The 18,728-nt window shown below is 38.6% G+C and overlaps 1 protein-coding gene across 3 annotated transcripts in view; it reads right to left on the reverse strand.

Annotated features, from left to right (window-relative positions):
• Positions 1–18,728, reverse strand: part of RICTOR (RPTOR independent companion of MTOR complex 2) — a 134,568-nt gene that overhangs the window by 15,712 nt on the left and 100,128 nt on the right. For all 3 annotated transcript variants that reach the window (XM_075540961.1, XM_075540960.1, XM_075540962.1), the window contains 11 exons: positions 15,120–15,255; positions 14,509–14,708; positions 14,185–14,311; positions 13,676–13,840; positions 12,330–12,406; positions 11,734–11,812; positions 7,986–8,095; positions 6,194–6,281; positions 3,638–3,730; positions 3,225–3,331; positions 2,214–2,443 (listed from right to left, as the gene is read on the reverse strand). In XM_075540961.1, coding sequence (XP_075397076.1) covers positions 2,214–2,443; positions 3,225–3,331; positions 3,638–3,730; positions 6,194–6,281; positions 7,986–8,095; positions 11,734–11,812; positions 12,330–12,406; positions 13,676–13,840; positions 14,185–14,311; positions 14,509–14,708; positions 15,120–15,255 — 1,412 coding nt within the window. The remainder of the gene's footprint in view (positions 1–2,213; positions 2,444–3,224; positions 3,332–3,637; positions 3,731–6,193; positions 6,282–7,985; positions 8,096–11,733; positions 11,813–12,329; positions 12,407–13,675; positions 13,841–14,184; positions 14,312–14,508; positions 14,709–15,119; positions 15,256–18,728) is intronic.

An 18,728-nucleotide genomic window follows, 5' to 3' on the forward strand; every position in this document is an offset into this window, starting at 1 on the left:
GACAAAGTCTAGCCAGCCTTTGCCTTGAAGGAGCATTCTGAATGTACATCTTCCAAGACAGATTTGTTGGTTCTCTTGTCAGTCTATGGTACTTTCAGTATTCCTGACCAGCACTGTAATTCAAATGCATTAGTTCTTCTGCATTCTTCTTTATCCAATGTCCAACTTTCACGTACATATGAGGCAAATGAACATATCCTGGCTTGAGGCAGACACACCTTAGTTTTTAAAGTAACATCCTTGCTTTTCAACACTTAAAGTCTTGTGCAGCAGATTTACCCAATGCAATTCATCCTTGAATCTCTTGACTATCTCCATGATCACTGATTATGCATGCAAGCAAGACAAAATCTTTGACAATTTCAATCTTTTCTCCATTTTACTTTCGGAACTAAGAAACTCATCTAAATTCATCATCCAACTCTAATAGAACACTCAACTCAGCTAATGATATTTATAGTATTTTACTTTTTATTTCCTTGTTAAATACTTATAAACAAAATTAAATATATTTTTAAAGACAACGAAAAGACTCATCACCTATCTGTATGCTGTCGACACTAAGACTCGTTGTCCTTCTCACGTGTGCACGACTGCACCGTCCTAGCTGCATGTGGAACACTTTCACTTTCTTTCTGATGTGACATTACAAGTTGGTGCACTTTATATCATCCAAGTCACCTTAGATTTGTTGAAATATGATTACACTCTCTGCTTAAAACAAAGAACTGTCCATACAGAGTCATTCGAGCAGTTCAATACTGCGTGCTTTGAAATAAGAAAAGATGTGTGTCAGGCAGGGTTGTACCATTTCACCATACTTGTTCAGTCTATATATTAAGCAAATAATCCAAGAGGCTGGATTAAATCAAGGAGGCATCAGGATTGGAGGAAGGCTTGTTAACAACCTGTGATCTGCAGGTGAAATGGCCGTGCTAGTTGAAAGTGAGGACTTAAAACCCCAACGATCAAGACTGTCTTCATCATGGATTACAAGTCCATGTACAGAAAACACACACAGATCCTGATGCATGGAGAAAAGACTGACAGTGTGAGGATTCTGTTTGACTCGGGCCACAGTCAAGGCTAATGCAAGTGCTCCGGGTAGTAATCTCTTGCATTAGGCCTATCTAAAGAACTGACGAGCAAAGACACCGCAGTTGAGGACTTAGGTGAGCCTGACTCGGGCCATGCTATTTCCCACAGTTTCAAATGTCTGTGAGAAGCAGATAATGAACCAATACCAAGGAATAACTGACATATATGAATTATGGTGTGGGTGAAGTGTACTGGAAGTTCCATAGACTGCCAGGAAAGCAAACCTATCTGTACTGGAAGAAGCACAGCGAACATGCTCCTTAGGAGTGAAGTAAGGATGGAGGGATTTCCTTTCAGTTAACTTGGGACATGTCCTCAGGAGCGACAAGTGCAGGGATAATGCCACCACGGATGGCCTATCAGAGGGTCGGAGAAGACGACCCTTATTGACAAAGTGGACTGACACAGGGGGCTCAACATTAAGAACAGCTGTTAGGACAGTGCAGGAAGCACCCTGTAGGGCGTTGTTCTGCTGCGCGTGAGGTCGCTATGAGTCGGAACCAACTCTGCTGCACAGCAGTGGCAGCACTTCGGACAGGGCTTAAAAACACAAGCTGTTAGAATTTGCCTTTGGCTTTCCATCTCCAACAGCCTCACTACTTTATTAACTGCTGACGTTAGTGGCTTTCTAAAAAATGAACATGTGTTCATCATTCCCCTTAAGATTACCAAAAATCCACAGAAAAACTGAATTGAAACATAATGAAATTTTCCCACAACATTTTTGAAGTGCCTCATAATTAAACAATCTCTACTTCTAAAAACTGAGTCGAAGGAGTAAATAAGTAAAAATGGGTTGATAAACCTTTATTTGCTAGATTTGTCACTTTTCTGACAAGCAGTAAAGAGGCATTGTTCTTTTAGTACATGTCTTACTGGAGAATTCTGAGCACAGGAGTTTCAACACACAAAAAATGCTACTTAGAAAGAAAGGGGTGAGAACCATGTAGGCTGTCAGCCAGCTACGTTTCTGGTCTATATAAGATAGATATTTGCCCAGAAGCTATTATTGTCAAATAACGATCTACAAACAGTAAATAAATATACTGAACATTTGGCATAACAAACAACACTGTCCATTTGGCTCCGTGTATTAAAGCTTCCATTGTACTTACTCGAGGGCACAAAATCACTTTCACTGTTATGTCTGGAGCTTGTGGATTCAGAGTTCAAGCTCAGGGTGCTTGGTACCGAGGAGAGTTCATGACAGAGCTGTTCCACATCATCCGGAACCACTGGCCACAGATGTTTGCGACTGTGCCTCACAGTGTCCCAGCTGTGGCACTTGAGAATATCACAGCCTTGTTTCGTTTTGGCTATGAGCCCAAGCACATACACGCAGGTTCTATATGAAAACGATGTCATAATGACAGTTTAAATTTCCAAGTAGATATCTCTTTAAGCAACTACAGAATTGAATTTGCTATATTTACTTGCTTTGTATACATTTTTAAAAGCATTAAAATTGCTTAACTTGTATTAAATATTACAATTGAGAAGCAAATTGGTGGCAATAAATATCTTGAGAACTTTTGAAGAAAAAAACCATAATTATAGTGAATTATAACAAGATAGTTCATATTGAAAAAAAGATAGTCCATGTTTAATCATATAAAAAACATGAAAGCGTTTCTGGCATAAATTTGGAATAAACTATTTAGAGTATATATACACACACACTTACACTTCTGCTATTTGCAAGGTGAATTTCAACATTATAAGAATAAAAATGGAGTTAAAATATTAAGCAAAGAGTTTCTTAAAATGTCTACTTAATGAATTTGAAATTCTACAATTCAGTTTCCCAAACTCCTTTGGCCTATCACCTCCTTTCCGGGGGAAATTTACTCCGCGTCCTGGCAATTTAGATCTTTGTTCTATAGCCCATGACCCAAGCTACGCATCACTGTAGGCACTGGCTTTTGCAAGCCCCCCCCCCCCCCTTCGACTGGACCAGGGCCCTCCAGGGGTGGTAATGCCCACGTTGGAAAACATGACTTTATACCATCATTATTTTCAGTGAATTTAATTATACTGGGCTACATTCAGCTATGAAATAATCTCCCCTCACATCAACTTGTGAAAAATAAAATATATTAGCAATATTTCTGGGTGGAATGACTTACCCTCTCACAGAAAGTACTTCACACTGTTTGGCAAGTTTTAATATGTCTGGAATCACATTTTCTTCTTGTAGCAAATTAAGCCCCCAATTTGATGAGCCAATGTTTCCCTGAAAGAAAAAAAAAAAAGATTTTAAGTAATAAATTTAACCTTATCTGTTGAAAAAACTGAAAAACAAACCTCAAAAAAAATAATTAGTCTGAAAAAAGTAAACTAAAATCATAAAAACCATTAGTCAAACCATTTTGTCTTCAGCATAAAAACATACAAAGTGGTAGGGACAATTCTGGTTTTAAAACATTAGCCCAAGAAAAAGCCCCATATAGGAAACAGCTTATTTATTTAGTATTAACGGGGCCAAAAAGGGAAAAAAAAATTAAATTACCAAGATCTCATATAAGTGTTTAATACAAACCAAGGCCCAAAGGGATGCTTTCAGCTTTTTAATTTCTTCCCATTTATCCAAATCTGCTGTACGAATGCAGTGACAGAGTTCTGTAACAATATTCTACAGAGAAGGGAAAAACACCCAGTGAGTAAGAGTGTGTTTTTAGCACAGTCTTTGTCATCAAGCCCATGGACAGTCCAATTTAGTAATTTTTTCATATTTAAAGATTTTACAACAATCTTATGTGAAATTTCTTAAGAGGCAGATAAATTGGAGCACACATCTGTGTCTGCAGTAAGTTATCATTAGTGGTCGCCTCACGACTCAGGCCCACCTTCTTCATCTCAAAACAAGGATAAAGCAACGTATCTGAGAAGGTCTGCTAATTTAACTGTTGCATCTCATGTGCTTAACAGTGTCTCTCATTCAGCATTATAAAAATGTTAGCCATATTTATAATTTTTATAGTGAAGAATAATACATCAATGCTTAGATTTCATCAGAATACGTAGATAATGGCACGGAGAATGTACTTTAAAATGTTAGTGAATTTCTTTTAAAGAAAATACAGTTGCCTCCTCTATGTGTTCAGATACATAATAAACATGAAAAACTACACAATTACTTTCATTAAAAACTTTGTGCTTCTGAAATAACCCTGACATATAAAGGAACTAAATGTTTAAATAATATCTCAGATACATAAAAAATATTTTGATTACCTTTCAAAACAAGAAAAATTATACTTATTTAAAACACCTAGTTGCAAGAGATATTTAGATATATGAACCCAGTATACATAATAAACTCAAACCACTTCTTGCTTCAGTCTAACTAAGATGGGGTACCAAAAAAACCAAAACCCAAATGGGAAAAAACTGTGCTGGGCAGAGTTTTTACAGCATGCATGCTTCCCGCTGACTGAGCCTCGAGTAACTAGCTCCGAGTTAGTGCACCCAGCATCATCGCCTGGCAAGGTTGTCTCTGGTCACAGTGAATTATTTCATAGAAGCAGTTTCACGTGAACCTCATTTTCTGTGATGACCGATTTAAGAGAACAGTGTGTGGCTGTGAAATTTGTTTCCTGCTTGGGAAAAATGCCACAGAAACTATTGGGATATTGAACACGGATTACTAGGACAGTACTCTGGGAAAAACTCAAGAGTAAGGGTTGTTTTCTCGTTTCAAAAAAAGTGCAATGTTGATTGATGACAAACCACGCTCTGGACGTTCACCAACTTCCCAAATGGTGAACTATGTTGACAAAATGCGTGCACTTGTGCTCAAAAACCTACGATGGACCACTGAAGAGAGGGAGAAATTTTCTCAACAGTATAAGAGCTTGATTTCGTACATTTTACCGTAAGATTTGGGAACGAGAAGGGTTGCTGTGGAATTTGTGCCTCAGGTTCTGACCAAGATGAGAGGAGCACGGGAACATGCTGTGCTTTCAAAGAACAGCTCTGAGTGACCCAGACTTTTCCCAAGGTCATTACTGGTGAGGAGACACGGTGCTATTCTTACCACCCCGAAAGCAAGTATCCGTCAAGCCAGTGGAAGAGGCCATCATCACCTTGTCCAAAAAAATGCTCATCCAGTGAAATAAAAAATAAGGATGATGTTCATTTATTGTTTTGATGTGAGGGCTTAGTGCATTTGAAGTTTGTTCCACCAGGTCAGACGGTTAAGCTTTCTATTTAGAGATTCTGAAAAGATTGCGTAACAGTCTGTGACCCAAAAAAGCCTGATTTGAGGCAGATGGGAGGCACTACTTTTGCCACCATGTCGATGCACCAGCTTACGCAGCCATCGAGGTGCGCCAGTTTTTGGCAACAAACAACATGCCTCTCTTGCTCCACGCACCTTACTTACCTGACTTCGTTCCTTGTGACATCTTTTTGTTTCCGTGAATGAAGAGGGACATGAAAGGACAGAGATTTCACAACGTAGAAGAGGTGAACAAGAAAACAGGGAGGTGCTGTCAGCCATCCAAACAGATGAGTTTGAAAAATGTTTCCCCAAGAATGGAATCACAGATTTGACAAATGTATTAAGTGTAATGGAGAGTACTTTGGAGGTGAAAAGGTTGTTCTATAAAAAACTTTAAAATACATAACTTGTTGCTCACAAGGATAATTAAATCTCTCTGAGGTTCAGTTTAGCTACTTCAGTTTAGGTTAGTTCTCAAGGAGGCAGAGGAAACTTTTCTAAGTGGTTTAATAAGGAGAACAGAATTTAGTCAACAAGCTATACAGAACTCCGACTTTCACTGGGCTGCGTATGGTGTGGGAACAGGTTAGCTATGCACAGGGTGCTATAAATCAGTACAAATTCATAATAACGAAATTGTGTTCTAGGAAGTTTTTGAAGTCCCTCATAAAATGCATGCAATATATTGATAGTTCTAAGGAAAACAAATATACAATGTTTGAATAATTATAATATTGAAGACTTTAAAAAACAATGATGATACTGATTTAAAAAGACTTTAAAGAAGCTTTTGAAAAATGAATATTTGAGGAATATCAAGTATGTCTGTTTGTAACCACTGTGGCTATTTAAAATAAGCAAATTACATCTTACCTGCACTTCTAACAAATGACAGCCTGTTTTGTGGTGTACCAGTTGTCCATAAAGGTGTATAGGCAGATAAACATGAGGACGCTGTAATCTAGTACAATGAAGAAAATTTCATGTACCCATTGGTTTATTTTAAATAAACTAATTAAAATATTGACTCCTAATAGTTCATTAAATAAATAAAATGATATAAAAGTTCCTAACAGAAATAAAAGTATTACAGTGATAAGGCATGAGGCTTTCTCTAAAAAAATAATAATCTGGCTAGTCTTGAATTAAGAGCACACACAAAAAGCTCTTCCAATAAAACTCTAAAACCACACTCACTAATGACCACCTGTGAGCAAAGCTGTACCTGTTTACGGAAGCAGAAGGCCCGCCTGTCTCCCACTGAGCTTCTGCTGGTGGTTTTAAACTGCCGACCATGCAGACCAACGCATAACCACTCCACCACCACCACCAATATCCTCACAACTAGTCTAATAGGTAACAGAGGACAGATTGAAGTTATTAGGAATTTATCTTGCCTGAGTCTACACTCAGTATTCATGGAAGCAGCAGTCATGAGAGCGAAGGATGCATCGTACTAGGTAAATGCGCTGCACAAGACCTCTTCAAGGACATACTGCCAGGATTAAGGTACACCTGACCCAAACTCTGGTATTTTCTTCCTTCTTTTTTTTTTTTTAAATCATGCCCCACTCCCCGTTAGTTTATTTTTAAAATCATTTTAATGGAAGTCCTATAGATCAAGGCTTTATATTTTCACAGGAACAGAAAGCCTCATCTTTCTCCCGGAGAGAAACCGGTTGTTTTGAACTGTTAACCTTGTGATTAGCAGCTCAACACATAACCCACTACACCACCAAGCCTCCCCAACCCCGGTATTTTCCATTGCCTCGTGTGCATGTGAAAGCTGGACACTGAAAGGAAGACTGAAGAACAACTGATCCATTTTGAACTATGGTGCTGGCAAAGAACATTGAAAGTAACAGACTGCCCAAAGAACACACAGATCTGTCCTGGAAGAAGTACAGCCCGAGTGCTCCAGAGAGGCACTATGAGATTTTGTCTCATGTACACTGGACATGTGACCAGGAGAGACCAGTCCCTAGAGAATGACATCATGCTTAGTAAAGTAGGCAGCAAAGGCAGCCAAAAAAAGAGAAAAACGGCCTTGGCAGAAATGGGTTGACACAGTGGCTCCAATTATGGGCTAAAACATAGCAACAATTGAGAGGATGATGTAGGTTCCGGCAATGTTTTGTTCTGTTGTACACAGGGCCCCTACTGCCATCAACTTGAAGGTGCATAACCACCCCCACCACCATCAGCAAGGGAAAGGAGCCCTGGTATCTCCGTTAGGTCAGTATTGGAATAAGCCCAAGGATGGCAGCTGAAACCCACTAACCTAAGTGAGAGAGTTGAGGCTAACTGCTTCCATAAAGATATATATAGCCTCAGAAACCTTACGACAGGCTTTCTTTTGGTTTATCAGTAAGTGTTCTTAGCACATTATGAATGATAGAGGAAATGTTTAGCAATCTATGACACCAACAAGGTCAAAGGTTAACCCTCACTGAGGAGGTTGTGTGTAGATTTACAAAGCCTGGGCCGCTCTGAGTTGGGAACTGACTGGGTGGCAGTAAGCTGGTTTTTCTTCTGGTTTTGGTTGGTGTTAAGATATTAAGTATATAAGTACTCAGAAAATGTTTTTTAAATAAGTTTTTACAATTAGTTTGAAATTTTAATATTTGAAAGTCAGTAATAAATGGTTCCATTAACTGGACTCTACCTTTGGTTACTCCGACGGACATAATTATCACCATCAATAGGCTTCCGATAAGTAGTAAGTGCTTCATTAAGCTGTTCCTCAATCAAGTCAACATATTTTGAATTATATTCCTAGGAGATAATATTGCTTTAGTATTATGCATCACGTTGGTGATTTATGTTCCTAGGAGATAATATTGCTTTAATATTATGTATCACGTTGGTGACTTATCACCAACGTGATACTATGGCCCCTACTCAGCATATCTTAAACAGCAAAAGATTAAAATTCAAAGTAGGAAACGGAAAAAAATGTTTAGGAAATGTTTTTAAAAGTACAGCAAAGCCATAAGAATGCAGATGTTTTATTCTACCCCAATTTCCACTTGTCCTTTGTTCCTCATCATCAACTAATAATTTGGGTATTCATAAACAAGTTAGGAAGAATTTTGGTTTTCACTTTGAATCTCTTCCCCCACTTAAAAATAATACACTGGTACAGATAGGAACTGGAAACACAGGGAATCCAGGACAGATGACCCCTCCAGGACCAATGGTGAGTGGCAATACCGGAAGGTGGAGGGAGGGTGGTGGGGTGGAATGGGGGAACTGATTACAGGGATCTACATATAACCTCCTCCCTGGGGGATGGACAACAAAAAAACTGAGTGAAGGGAGATGTCAGACAGTGTAAGATATGACAAAATAATAATAATTTATAAGTTATCAAGAGTTGTTGAGGGAAAGGGAGCGGGGAGGGAGGGGAAAAATGAGGAGTTGATACCAAGATGAGGGCAACAAATGTACATATGTGCTCGACACATGGATGTATGTATGGATTGTGATAAGATTTGTATGAGCCCCAATAAAATGGTTTACATAAAAACACAACAAAACAAAAATTTTTAAAGAAAAATATTTCACAATATAAAATATAATAATAATAATAGCTTAATGTTAAACCATGAAAACATTCGCTGGAAATTTTAAAGAGAAATTGACTTCTATAATTTTAACACCTTTTGGTAAGAAATGATTCTGTCTTTCCCCACTAATTCAAGTAAGTTCATAAAAAAGTTTCCTAACACAAGCTTAAAATCAGGCTATACACAGTTTTGTTCAAATGACTGTCTCTTTTTCCACTTATAAGTGAATGAGCACAAATGAGTATTCCAGAATTTCCAATCTATGCAATGTTATCCACAATTTGTTATGACCCAGTCTAGAGCCTAGTGCAACCAGTAAATGAAGGTAAGTGTCTTTCTAGTATTCTCCGCTCGTAGGTAAAATCCATTTAACATTGTCAATGATTTACCCCACTCCTGCCAAACCAAATGTAATTTTCTACTAGGCTCACTCTAGCAAAATTCACCAATGACCTAATTCAACAACCTGCTTTCCAATGGTACTTTAATGCGGTCTCTCCAAAGATTCAATGCCAGAATCCTGTCACTTTCCCCTCAACATCCTTTTCTTTTCCTTACTTAACTAGAGTGTTCCCTAGGGAAGAATCTGGTCTTCTATTGTGTGTTGACATTTTCCTTGGCTATCTCATGTGTTTTGGGTTTTAATTATAACAATCCACTGATGTATACAGAACACACCTGTCTTGGAAGAAGTATAGTCCGAATGCTCCCTAAAAGTCAAGATGGCGACGCCTCATCTCATTAACTTTAGACATGTTATGAGGAGATGACATCATGCTGGCTGAGGTGGAGGGGCAGTAGAAAAGAAGGTCCTCACAAAGATTGATTGACATGGTGGCCTCAACAACGAGCTCAAACATAAAAATTGTTAGGCAGGGCTTCACTCTGTTGTACACGGCGTCGCTGTGAGCTGGCACTGACTTGCTGGCATCGATCAACAATACACAATGATGGAAAGGTCCTTGGGTAGTGCAAATGGTCACTGTACTCAGAAGTTAACCAAAAGGTGGGAAGTTCAAGACCCAGAAGCACCTCAAAAGAAAGGCCTGCAGATCTACTTCTCAAATATCAGCTAGTCAGTGGCAACTAGTTATCTTATTCTACTGACTTTTAATGAACTGTCACCTTCAGCATATGAGTCCTAGACTTACAAATATTTCCTAGACACCATCACTCGGTCGGTCATTCCTTAGGCAACTCCAGTTCACCATGTTGACAAAATTCATCAACAATTTTATATAACTTGAGTTTCTGAATGATAATTCAAACTACAGATATTTTAAAAAGAAACCTTAAGATTCACATTAGACCTAGTCATGTTTTCCAATCAGTTCATCAATCCTGTCCATATTCTTTTCAAATACTCAGAAAATGTGCTCCTGCTTATTCAAACTCACAATGTTCAGAAGTTCAGCTCCCATCAACTACGGGTTGCCAACTGGACTATGCCTAGACATCCCCTTGGATAATTAAACTACCACCGCCACGCTGCAACTTGCCACCTGTCCAAAGCACAGCTCTAATTACTACTTAAACACTTTTGATTCCCTATTTCCTATGGAATGTAAGGCACAATGTGGCTAACAAGGCCTTCCATAATTTAGTTCTAATTTACTATTCTAATTCATCTTGCAACTCCTCACTAAGCCTAGCCCAGCTCTCAGTCTAAGTTGGTACAGTTTCAATGACCTATTCAATGCTCTTAACTTGAATACCTTTCTTCTAATTTATTCTGGCTACTTACACAAACTATTACAATTACCATAGCCTCTATTGAACACAGTCAGCATTCCTTTTACTGATCTCAAAGACGGGTTCATGTGCTTCCTCAGACACTGGACAAGATTTTACTGTAGCAGTTATATTTGAAAGCCCTACATCAGGTTTTCTGAACAATTTCCATAAATTACCATTTGTATTAAGTAATCGCCTTCATATTTTTAGTTTGAATATCTTCTAATTAGGAAATAAAATTATCATGCCTCAATTCTCCAATTTGTCAATTATTAAAAAGAGGGCAGTTTTGTAAACGATCTCAAATGCTGAATAATCACTTACATTAGATCGAGATTATTTTGGCCCTCAAAATCAATATTGCATTTATAGTTCAGAATGCTTCAAACTAAACACTGAAGCCACAGTGGCCCAGGATGCCAACTTCTTCCTCTCATAAGACTTCGTGATACTGAGTAGAAACTAACAGTGACCCACCCTACAGGACAGGGCAGAACTGTCTCTGTGGGTTTCCCAGACTGTAACTGGTGTTTTGTTTTTTCACCACGTGCAGCAGCTGGTAGTCTCCAACTGCTAACTGTGCAGATCACAGCCCAACACGTAACCACTATGCCAGCAGGGCTCTTCTCTCGCAGTAGCTTTCCCTATTGTTTGCAACAGCAAGAAGCTTGTCAGATTTATGTCAAGTAGCAGCCAAAATTGAAGCTTAATTTGATGATTAAATGTGCTCAAGCTGAATTGTTTTTAATCTTATCCTGTATTCAGTAAAATTTGAGTTTTAACTTGAAAGGGCTTATGTGAAATTATAGCCTACATCCAAAAAAGAGAGAAAATATGGAAATTAGGGTCAACTAACGGACTAGTAGATTACAAGTTGAATATCTAAAAAACAAAATTTAGATAGAATACACTTAAAAAACAGTTCATTGAAAAAGAAGTGTGTAAAATAGAAATTCTAATAATTACACAGAATTTAGCAATTGTCATGTAATCATAGAACCATTTAATTTCATTAGTTTCAAAATCATGATAAAATAAAAATCATGCACTAATTGCAAAAATTCACCAAGATAAAAACATGTAAATTAAACCTTAGTTAACAGAAGTTACCTTGTGCCATTTTTCCAGTTGTTTTGCTACAAAGCCCCTTTCATTCAGATAGGTAAATCCTTTTGGAATAGAGAGAAATCTGTAAATTAAAATAAGCAGCAGTTTAAACATTTGAGCTTAACACAAAAAGTTTCAGCTGTAAGCACATTGCGTCGCTGAAAGAATGAGGGGCTTTCTCCTAAAGCTAGAAGGTCAACTATTATTTGCTATAACTTCAATCATTAATAGATTTGAACAATTTTTGCAAATATACATAAATTAATCCCTAAAAGAAAATACCAGAAAAGGAATACCAGAAAACACATGAAGGGGCTTCAAAGTTGTGGGCAAACAGAATTGAAGGAAAAGGGAAATAGTCTGTGAACTTTCTGAAGACCCCTGTTGAAACAGCGGGGATGGGGTGTGGGGAAGGCATTTAAAAAGCAAAAATGAGTAAGTTCTAATATGAAACGATTTTCAAAGTTCTAAACCAGGCCCATTTCAGAAATGTAAAGGGTAAATTCCTTCAGAGTGCTTGCTAACCAGAGCGGAAGACAGCTTGACCGTACATGTTGAGAGAAAGCACCACAGAATGCAGAGCTCCAAGAAACATTTACCTCAGGAGGAGAAGCAAGCCCTTGTCCCCAAGGTGAGAGAGAGCTGGCTTCATCTGAATAAGAGCATGGAGGTTGGCCTACAAGAAATGATTATTAGGCAAATTAATAAATGTACAGAGATGGTAACTCCTTTATTTCAAAACCCAAACCAAATCCACCCCCACGGAGTTGATTCCAACTCATTAATGCTCGTATAATAAGCATTATAATCCATGTAACTATCAACATTAAATCCTTTTTTAAGAATTTTAAGCTGCTTTATTATGAATTAGGTGAACGTTACAGGTCAAGTTTCCATGGAACAATTCGTATACATTTCATTTCAGCTCACTGAATGCCATGCCCAAATCACTTATCCCACCTGCAGTTGTTTCCTATTGACATTCCTCTTACTTCCCTGCCATGTGAATCTTGTTTCTGAGCAATGCTGTCCTTATTATCTCCAAGGGTAGGTTATTCTAAACACTCTAGTGTTAATTCTTCCCTTTACAGATCTGTTGTTTGGCTGCAAACTCACCCATGGTTGTGGGTTCATTTCCCAACCTGAAGGGTGACAAAGGGTCATAGTTTTGGAGTTCCACCAGACTCTATCTGAATGGCAAGCCTGGTGTCTTTTATGATTATCAGTTCTTTTCTATATATTTTCTCCCTAAGACCTGCTAATGTGATCCTTTTCAGAATCACTGGTAGTAGGAGATGGGCACAATTTAGCTCCTTTTGTCTTGGGGTTGCTGTAGAATGGTGATCATGTGGTCCATTAGTGCACTGGACTGTTTCCGTGTGTCTTTACTTTAATTTACACTTCTTTCCTTCAGATGGGCTGGGACTACCTTAGATGGCTGCTCATATGCTTTTAAGACCCAAGTTGCTAGTCACCAAAGCAGGATGCAGAACATTATCTTTGTGGACTATTTCATGCCTATTGGCCTTGGGTTGACAAGCCTATGCTCCTTAGACCCCTGGCCCAGCAACTCATTGCCTCAAGGTGTTCAGTTATGTTTAAGTAGTTTTCGTCCCATTGCTCTACATTTATGGATATACTTACAGCAAGTTAACATACATACACAAATATCCTGTCAAGGCTATGTACTCATGGGCATGCTCCCACTCTCCCTCCCATACCCACTCGACTGGGGCATCTATCCATCCATGCATCTGCTTGTAGATCATCACTCTTGCAGGGCTGTGTCCATAACAATATTTACCTCCGTTGCCTGTAACTCTCAGACTTTTCCCAGTGTGTTCCTCTGCCTCCATCTTTTTTTTTTTTGCTGACCTTTCTCTTTCATTTCATACTTTTAGAGAAATTCATGTTAAGCATTTCATTATAAAAAGAAGACCTTCACCTTGTCTTCACATGCTTCATCGAGGATACCAAGAGCTTCCGAGGAGATCGTCTTGTTTGTATCATGCAGCTGGGTCACTAGCAACTCCATCCCCCAGTTACTGAAGAACTCAACATTAGCTCTCAGTAATACCCTTAAATGTTTCGTTGCATATAGCCTACAGGCCTATAACGACAAATGCAAACATTAACCAAACAAAAATAACTTTTAACACGAATATAATTTCTTGACTTTGTTTTAGGGCAATTCTGCCATTCTAAAGGGGCAGAGACTGAATTGACCTTTTTTTTTTTTTGGTGTGTGTGTGCTATATAGAAGAAAGCCAAGCATGCCTTTTTGACTGCTGCTTCACCTTTATATAAAAATATGAAAACTAAGTAGTATTCCTTAGAGAAACTGAAATGTTAAAGCAACTTCAAATTCCATCACACATTATTAGAGTTGAAATCTTTAAACTGTTGATTTACCGCATTACATAAAGCAATTCCCACTGGGTAAGCTGTACTCACATCAGTGGCTGCAGTTAGGATTTTGGAAAGAATAACTCTAGCCAGTCCATCTCTGCTATAGTCCAAACTAGACACTGTCAGTTTCAGTAAGTGATCTTGGCTTTTCAAGGAGCACAGGTTAAGGAGACTTAAAGAGAGGAAAAGAATACGGAATGTTATTACAAGTTATGACGGCGCATTTATTAACTCACATTAACGTCTCTAAGTACTTTTGCATTCCGGTAATACCTGTCAAACACGCACTCAAAGACGAGAAATAATACCACTTCTAATCAAATCATACAGTGTAGACACATAACAGAAAGAGAAGGGACAAGTGCTCACCACTGAAACACATTGCATTTTTCCAGCATTTTGACTCCATGAGGGTGGCAGGACAGTGTTCCAATAAATAAAAAGTAGTGTTGGCTAAGGGTGGTCAATAAACCATGATTTTGAAGACTTCTTTCTGGTTTCATTCCAGATGAGGTATTGAGCCACTGAACAATATCCTTTACTAGCTCTTCTAAGTACCCTTGACCATCCTAAAGCAAATACATGAAGGCAGTGTTGGAACAGCATTTACCAAATGTAAACAAGAATCAACTTCTATCAAGTATTTAAAACTTAATGCAAATAATGTACTTCATGACAGGTGTCACTAATCACTGAATGTGTGCAATTTTTCATCCACTCAACTCAGGGCTACACTGGCGTGCTGTACTTTTCCGTTTTACAGGAAGGGACACAGGTTTGCAAGAGAGTGAACACCTTGATTCAAATCACATAGTGGAATAGTGATTCCACTAATATTCAAGCCCGGCTGCGGGCTCAATCTGCAGGTTTCTAAATACTTTCATTCATATTTAAAAATGGAAATTAAGTAAGGTAAAGAATGTGGGATGGGTTTTAAAAAAAAGAGAGAATTTCCCCTGGAAAACATTCAGCTTGCTTACCTCCTCAGACTCAAGAAGAAATTCTGTAAACTGGCAGCCCACAACAGTGAGTTGCTTGGACTTGGCAGAGTCAAGATTTAAGATGGCATAGAGTTTACTACTGGGCTTGTAAAAATAAAGTAGCCTTCGTACAAACCTAAGAAGATCAAAAAGAAAACTATCAACAAAGTGAGAAGGCAAACAATTATTTTAGAATCTTAATTACAGTTCATGGTATGATAAGGCTTTGAGTAAGGTTTTGGGTTTGAACCACTGGGTTAAATAACAGCAACAACAAATAATATATGATGAATGGTTCATAAAGAGGGGGAAAAATTTCAGTGCGAAGAATATTTTTGTGGAATAAGAATTTTATGATGAAGTGTTTAAGAAATAGTGGCGTGGGGGGGAGGACGCATTTAAGAATTAGAGGCAAGTTGTAGGTTTCATCGTTGCTACACTGCACCGACTGGCTGGTCTGCTCCCTTCGCCCCTTCTGTAAGGGGATGTCCAGTGACCTACAGATGGGCTTTACAACTTTCCTCTAGTTCTTAAATGCTTCCTCGCCCGCCCCTCCCCTCCCTCCCATGATCATGATCCCAATTCTACCTTACAAATCTGGCTAGACCAGAGGATGTGCACTGGTACAGATAGGAACTAGAAACACAGGGAATCCAGGACAGATGATCCCTTCAGGACCAGTGCCAAGAGTGGCGATACTGGGAGGGTGGAGTGGTAAGGGGGAACAGATTATAAGGATCTACATATAACCTCCTCCCTGGTGGATGAACAACAGGGAAGTGGGTGAAGGGAGACATTGGACAGTGTAAGATGACAAAATAATAATTTATAAATTATCAATGGTTCATGAGGAAGGAGGGAACAGGGATGGAGTGGGAAAATGAAGAGCTGATACCAAGGGCTCTAGCAGAAAGCAAATGTTTTGAGAATGATGAGGGCAACAAATGTACAAATGCGCTTGACATACAATGGATGGATGGATGGATTGTGATAAGAATTGTATAAGCCCCCAATAAAATGATTTAAAAAAAAAAGAAATAGTGAAAAAGAGAGATGCTGGTTGGCAGGAAAAATACAGGCTAAACATAGTTAGATGATAAGGCTGGATCAATATGAGGAAGCTGGCCAGCTTTAAATTATTTTATTGTGTTCTCTGAAGAACTTTGCCCATAGCTCTATAAAATAGTTTTATGCTTAATAATTAAAATCAAAATGTTATCACCCTTTAATTCTGTCTACTTCTCACAATTAGGTGAAAGACCAAGCACCAATGCTGCATATAAAGCTGGAGCAACTAAGTTTATGAAGCAATGCATACAATTTAAAATATTTCAAAGTTATGCTATTCAACACTATGTTCTACACTTCTGTTTATTTTAATTTAATGCCATTTACTTTTAGCCTAGTTCAACCGGCACCAGGATCCTGGACCAGAAGTTGAAGAAAAAAGGTGAATGAGATATCATCTCTGTTCTCAAGGAATCTGAAGTTAGTGTTTTTATGTCTAAATTCCAATGTCATGGATCAAGGGGCAGTTGTGCAATCAGGGCAAGGAGTACTGCATGGTTTAAAAATCATGAACGGTTTGCATCAAGGTTGCATCACCATACTTATTGAACTAATAACCAAAACAGCTGGGTTATATGAATAATGTGGCATCAGAGTTGAAAGAAGAATAAGAAGGTAGATGTCATGAATACAAACAGCCAAGTCACTGTCCCCAAAATAAGGTGTTCTAGTCTCTGTCTCGGATAGGCTAATCTAGAGGCAGTAAAGACCCCTGGGTGTACTGGTGAACAGCCTAAGAGAAAGGTGCGGAGAACACCAACTGATGAAAAGGTCAGAGAATGGACAGCTTGTTAGGGCCTGACAAATGTGGAACTAGAGTATCTTAAAAGGCCACTGATTTTGTGAGGGAAACATCACATGCATACTGTGCGATGATTACGACATCCAATTTGAAAAAGTTACTTTGTCTGTTCCAAACCAGAATATAAATAGAAAAAGAAGTGGCTGGTGTAAGTCTAACAAACTTACTTAACTATTGAACTTTTAAAAAGACCGTTATTCCTTTTAGCTGGCAATAAGCATGTTGCTGTTATTAGGTGACATCAAAGAAATTTTAACTCCTTGTCACTCCATGCACAGCAGTGCGAAACAGTCTGGTTCTAAGCCATCTTCAGTTTTTACGTTTGAACCCATTGTTGCAGTCGCTATGTCAAGCTATCTTGTCCGGGCCTTCCTCTGTTTTTCACGGCTCCTCTCCTTCACCAAGCATGATGTTGTTCTCCAGAGATTGGTCTCTCCTGACAATAAGTCTAAAGTACAGGATACAAAATATTGCCTTCCCTGCCTTGAAGGAGCTTTCTGGCTGTACTTCCTCCCAGGCAGATTTGTTAGCTCTTTTGGCACTTCATGACATAGTCAATACTCTTCACCAGCACAATTCAAATGTAGCCATTCTTCTTTGGTCTTCCCTGTTCAATGTCCAACTTTCACGTGCGTATAAGGTGACTGAAAATATCACGTCTTAGTCCTCAAAGTAACATCCTTGTTTTCTAACACTTAAGAGTTATCTAATGTAATGTGTCGTTTGATCTTTAGATTGCTGCTTTTTACGAGGAGATTGTACATCCAAGCAAGATGAAATCTTTGACAACTGCAAATCTTTCTCCATTCATCCTGCTACCTGCTGGTAGTTATGAGAACTGGGGTCCATTACTGCTGAGTTGTATGCATAATAAAGACTGCAATCCTTGCTCTTCAGCAGCACATGCTGCGATTCTGCTTCACTTTCAGCAAAGTAAGGAATGCCATCTGCATACTGCAGGTTGTTAATAGCTTCTTTCAACTCTGATGCCACATTATCCATATAACCCAGCTGTTTTGATTATTAGTTCAATAAATATGGTGATACAACCTTGATGCAAACCGTTCATGATTTTTAAACCATGCAGTACGTCCTTGTCCTGATTGCACAACTGCCCCTGGATCCATGCTCAGATTCCTCATGAGCAGAACAAAGTGTTCTTTCTGGTATCCTCTGCTTCAAGCCAAGATCCATCCGACAAGAGCAATACAATCCCTTGTTCCACATCCTTTTCTGAATCAGACCCAAATCTCCGGCAGCTCCTTGTCAGTGTACTGCTGAAAGCACGGTCAATTGATCTTCAGCAAAATTTTACTTGCAGTTGAAAAGAACGATATTATTCTACAATTTGAGTATCATATTGGGTTACCTTTCTTTGGCATGGATACAAATATGGATCTTTTCCAGTTGGCCAAGTAGCTGTCTCCCAAATTCCCTGGCGCAGAGTGCTTCCAGATCTTCATCAACTTGTTGAAACATTTGAATTGATATTCCATAAATTCCTGGAACCTTGTTTTGGGCTGCTTTTGTCGACTTGAACTTCTTCGTTCAGCACCATGTTCTCTAATCAAACGCTATGTGCTGAAATGTGAACTATTATTTCCATATTCCATGCATATTCTTCAGCTGCATGCTGTATCATTTGACATTTTGCCCATAGAATCTTTCAATATTGCTGCTCAAGGCTTGAAATTTCTCTTGAGTTCTTTCAGTTTAAGATATGCAACCCGGATCTTATA

Source organism: Tenrec ecaudatus, chromosome 2 (assembly GCF_050624435.1).
Source record: "Tenrec ecaudatus isolate mTenEca1 chromosome 2, mTenEca1.hap1, whole genome shotgun sequence".
NCBI lineage: Eukaryota > Metazoa > Chordata > Mammalia > Afrosoricida > Tenrecidae > Tenrec > Tenrec ecaudatus.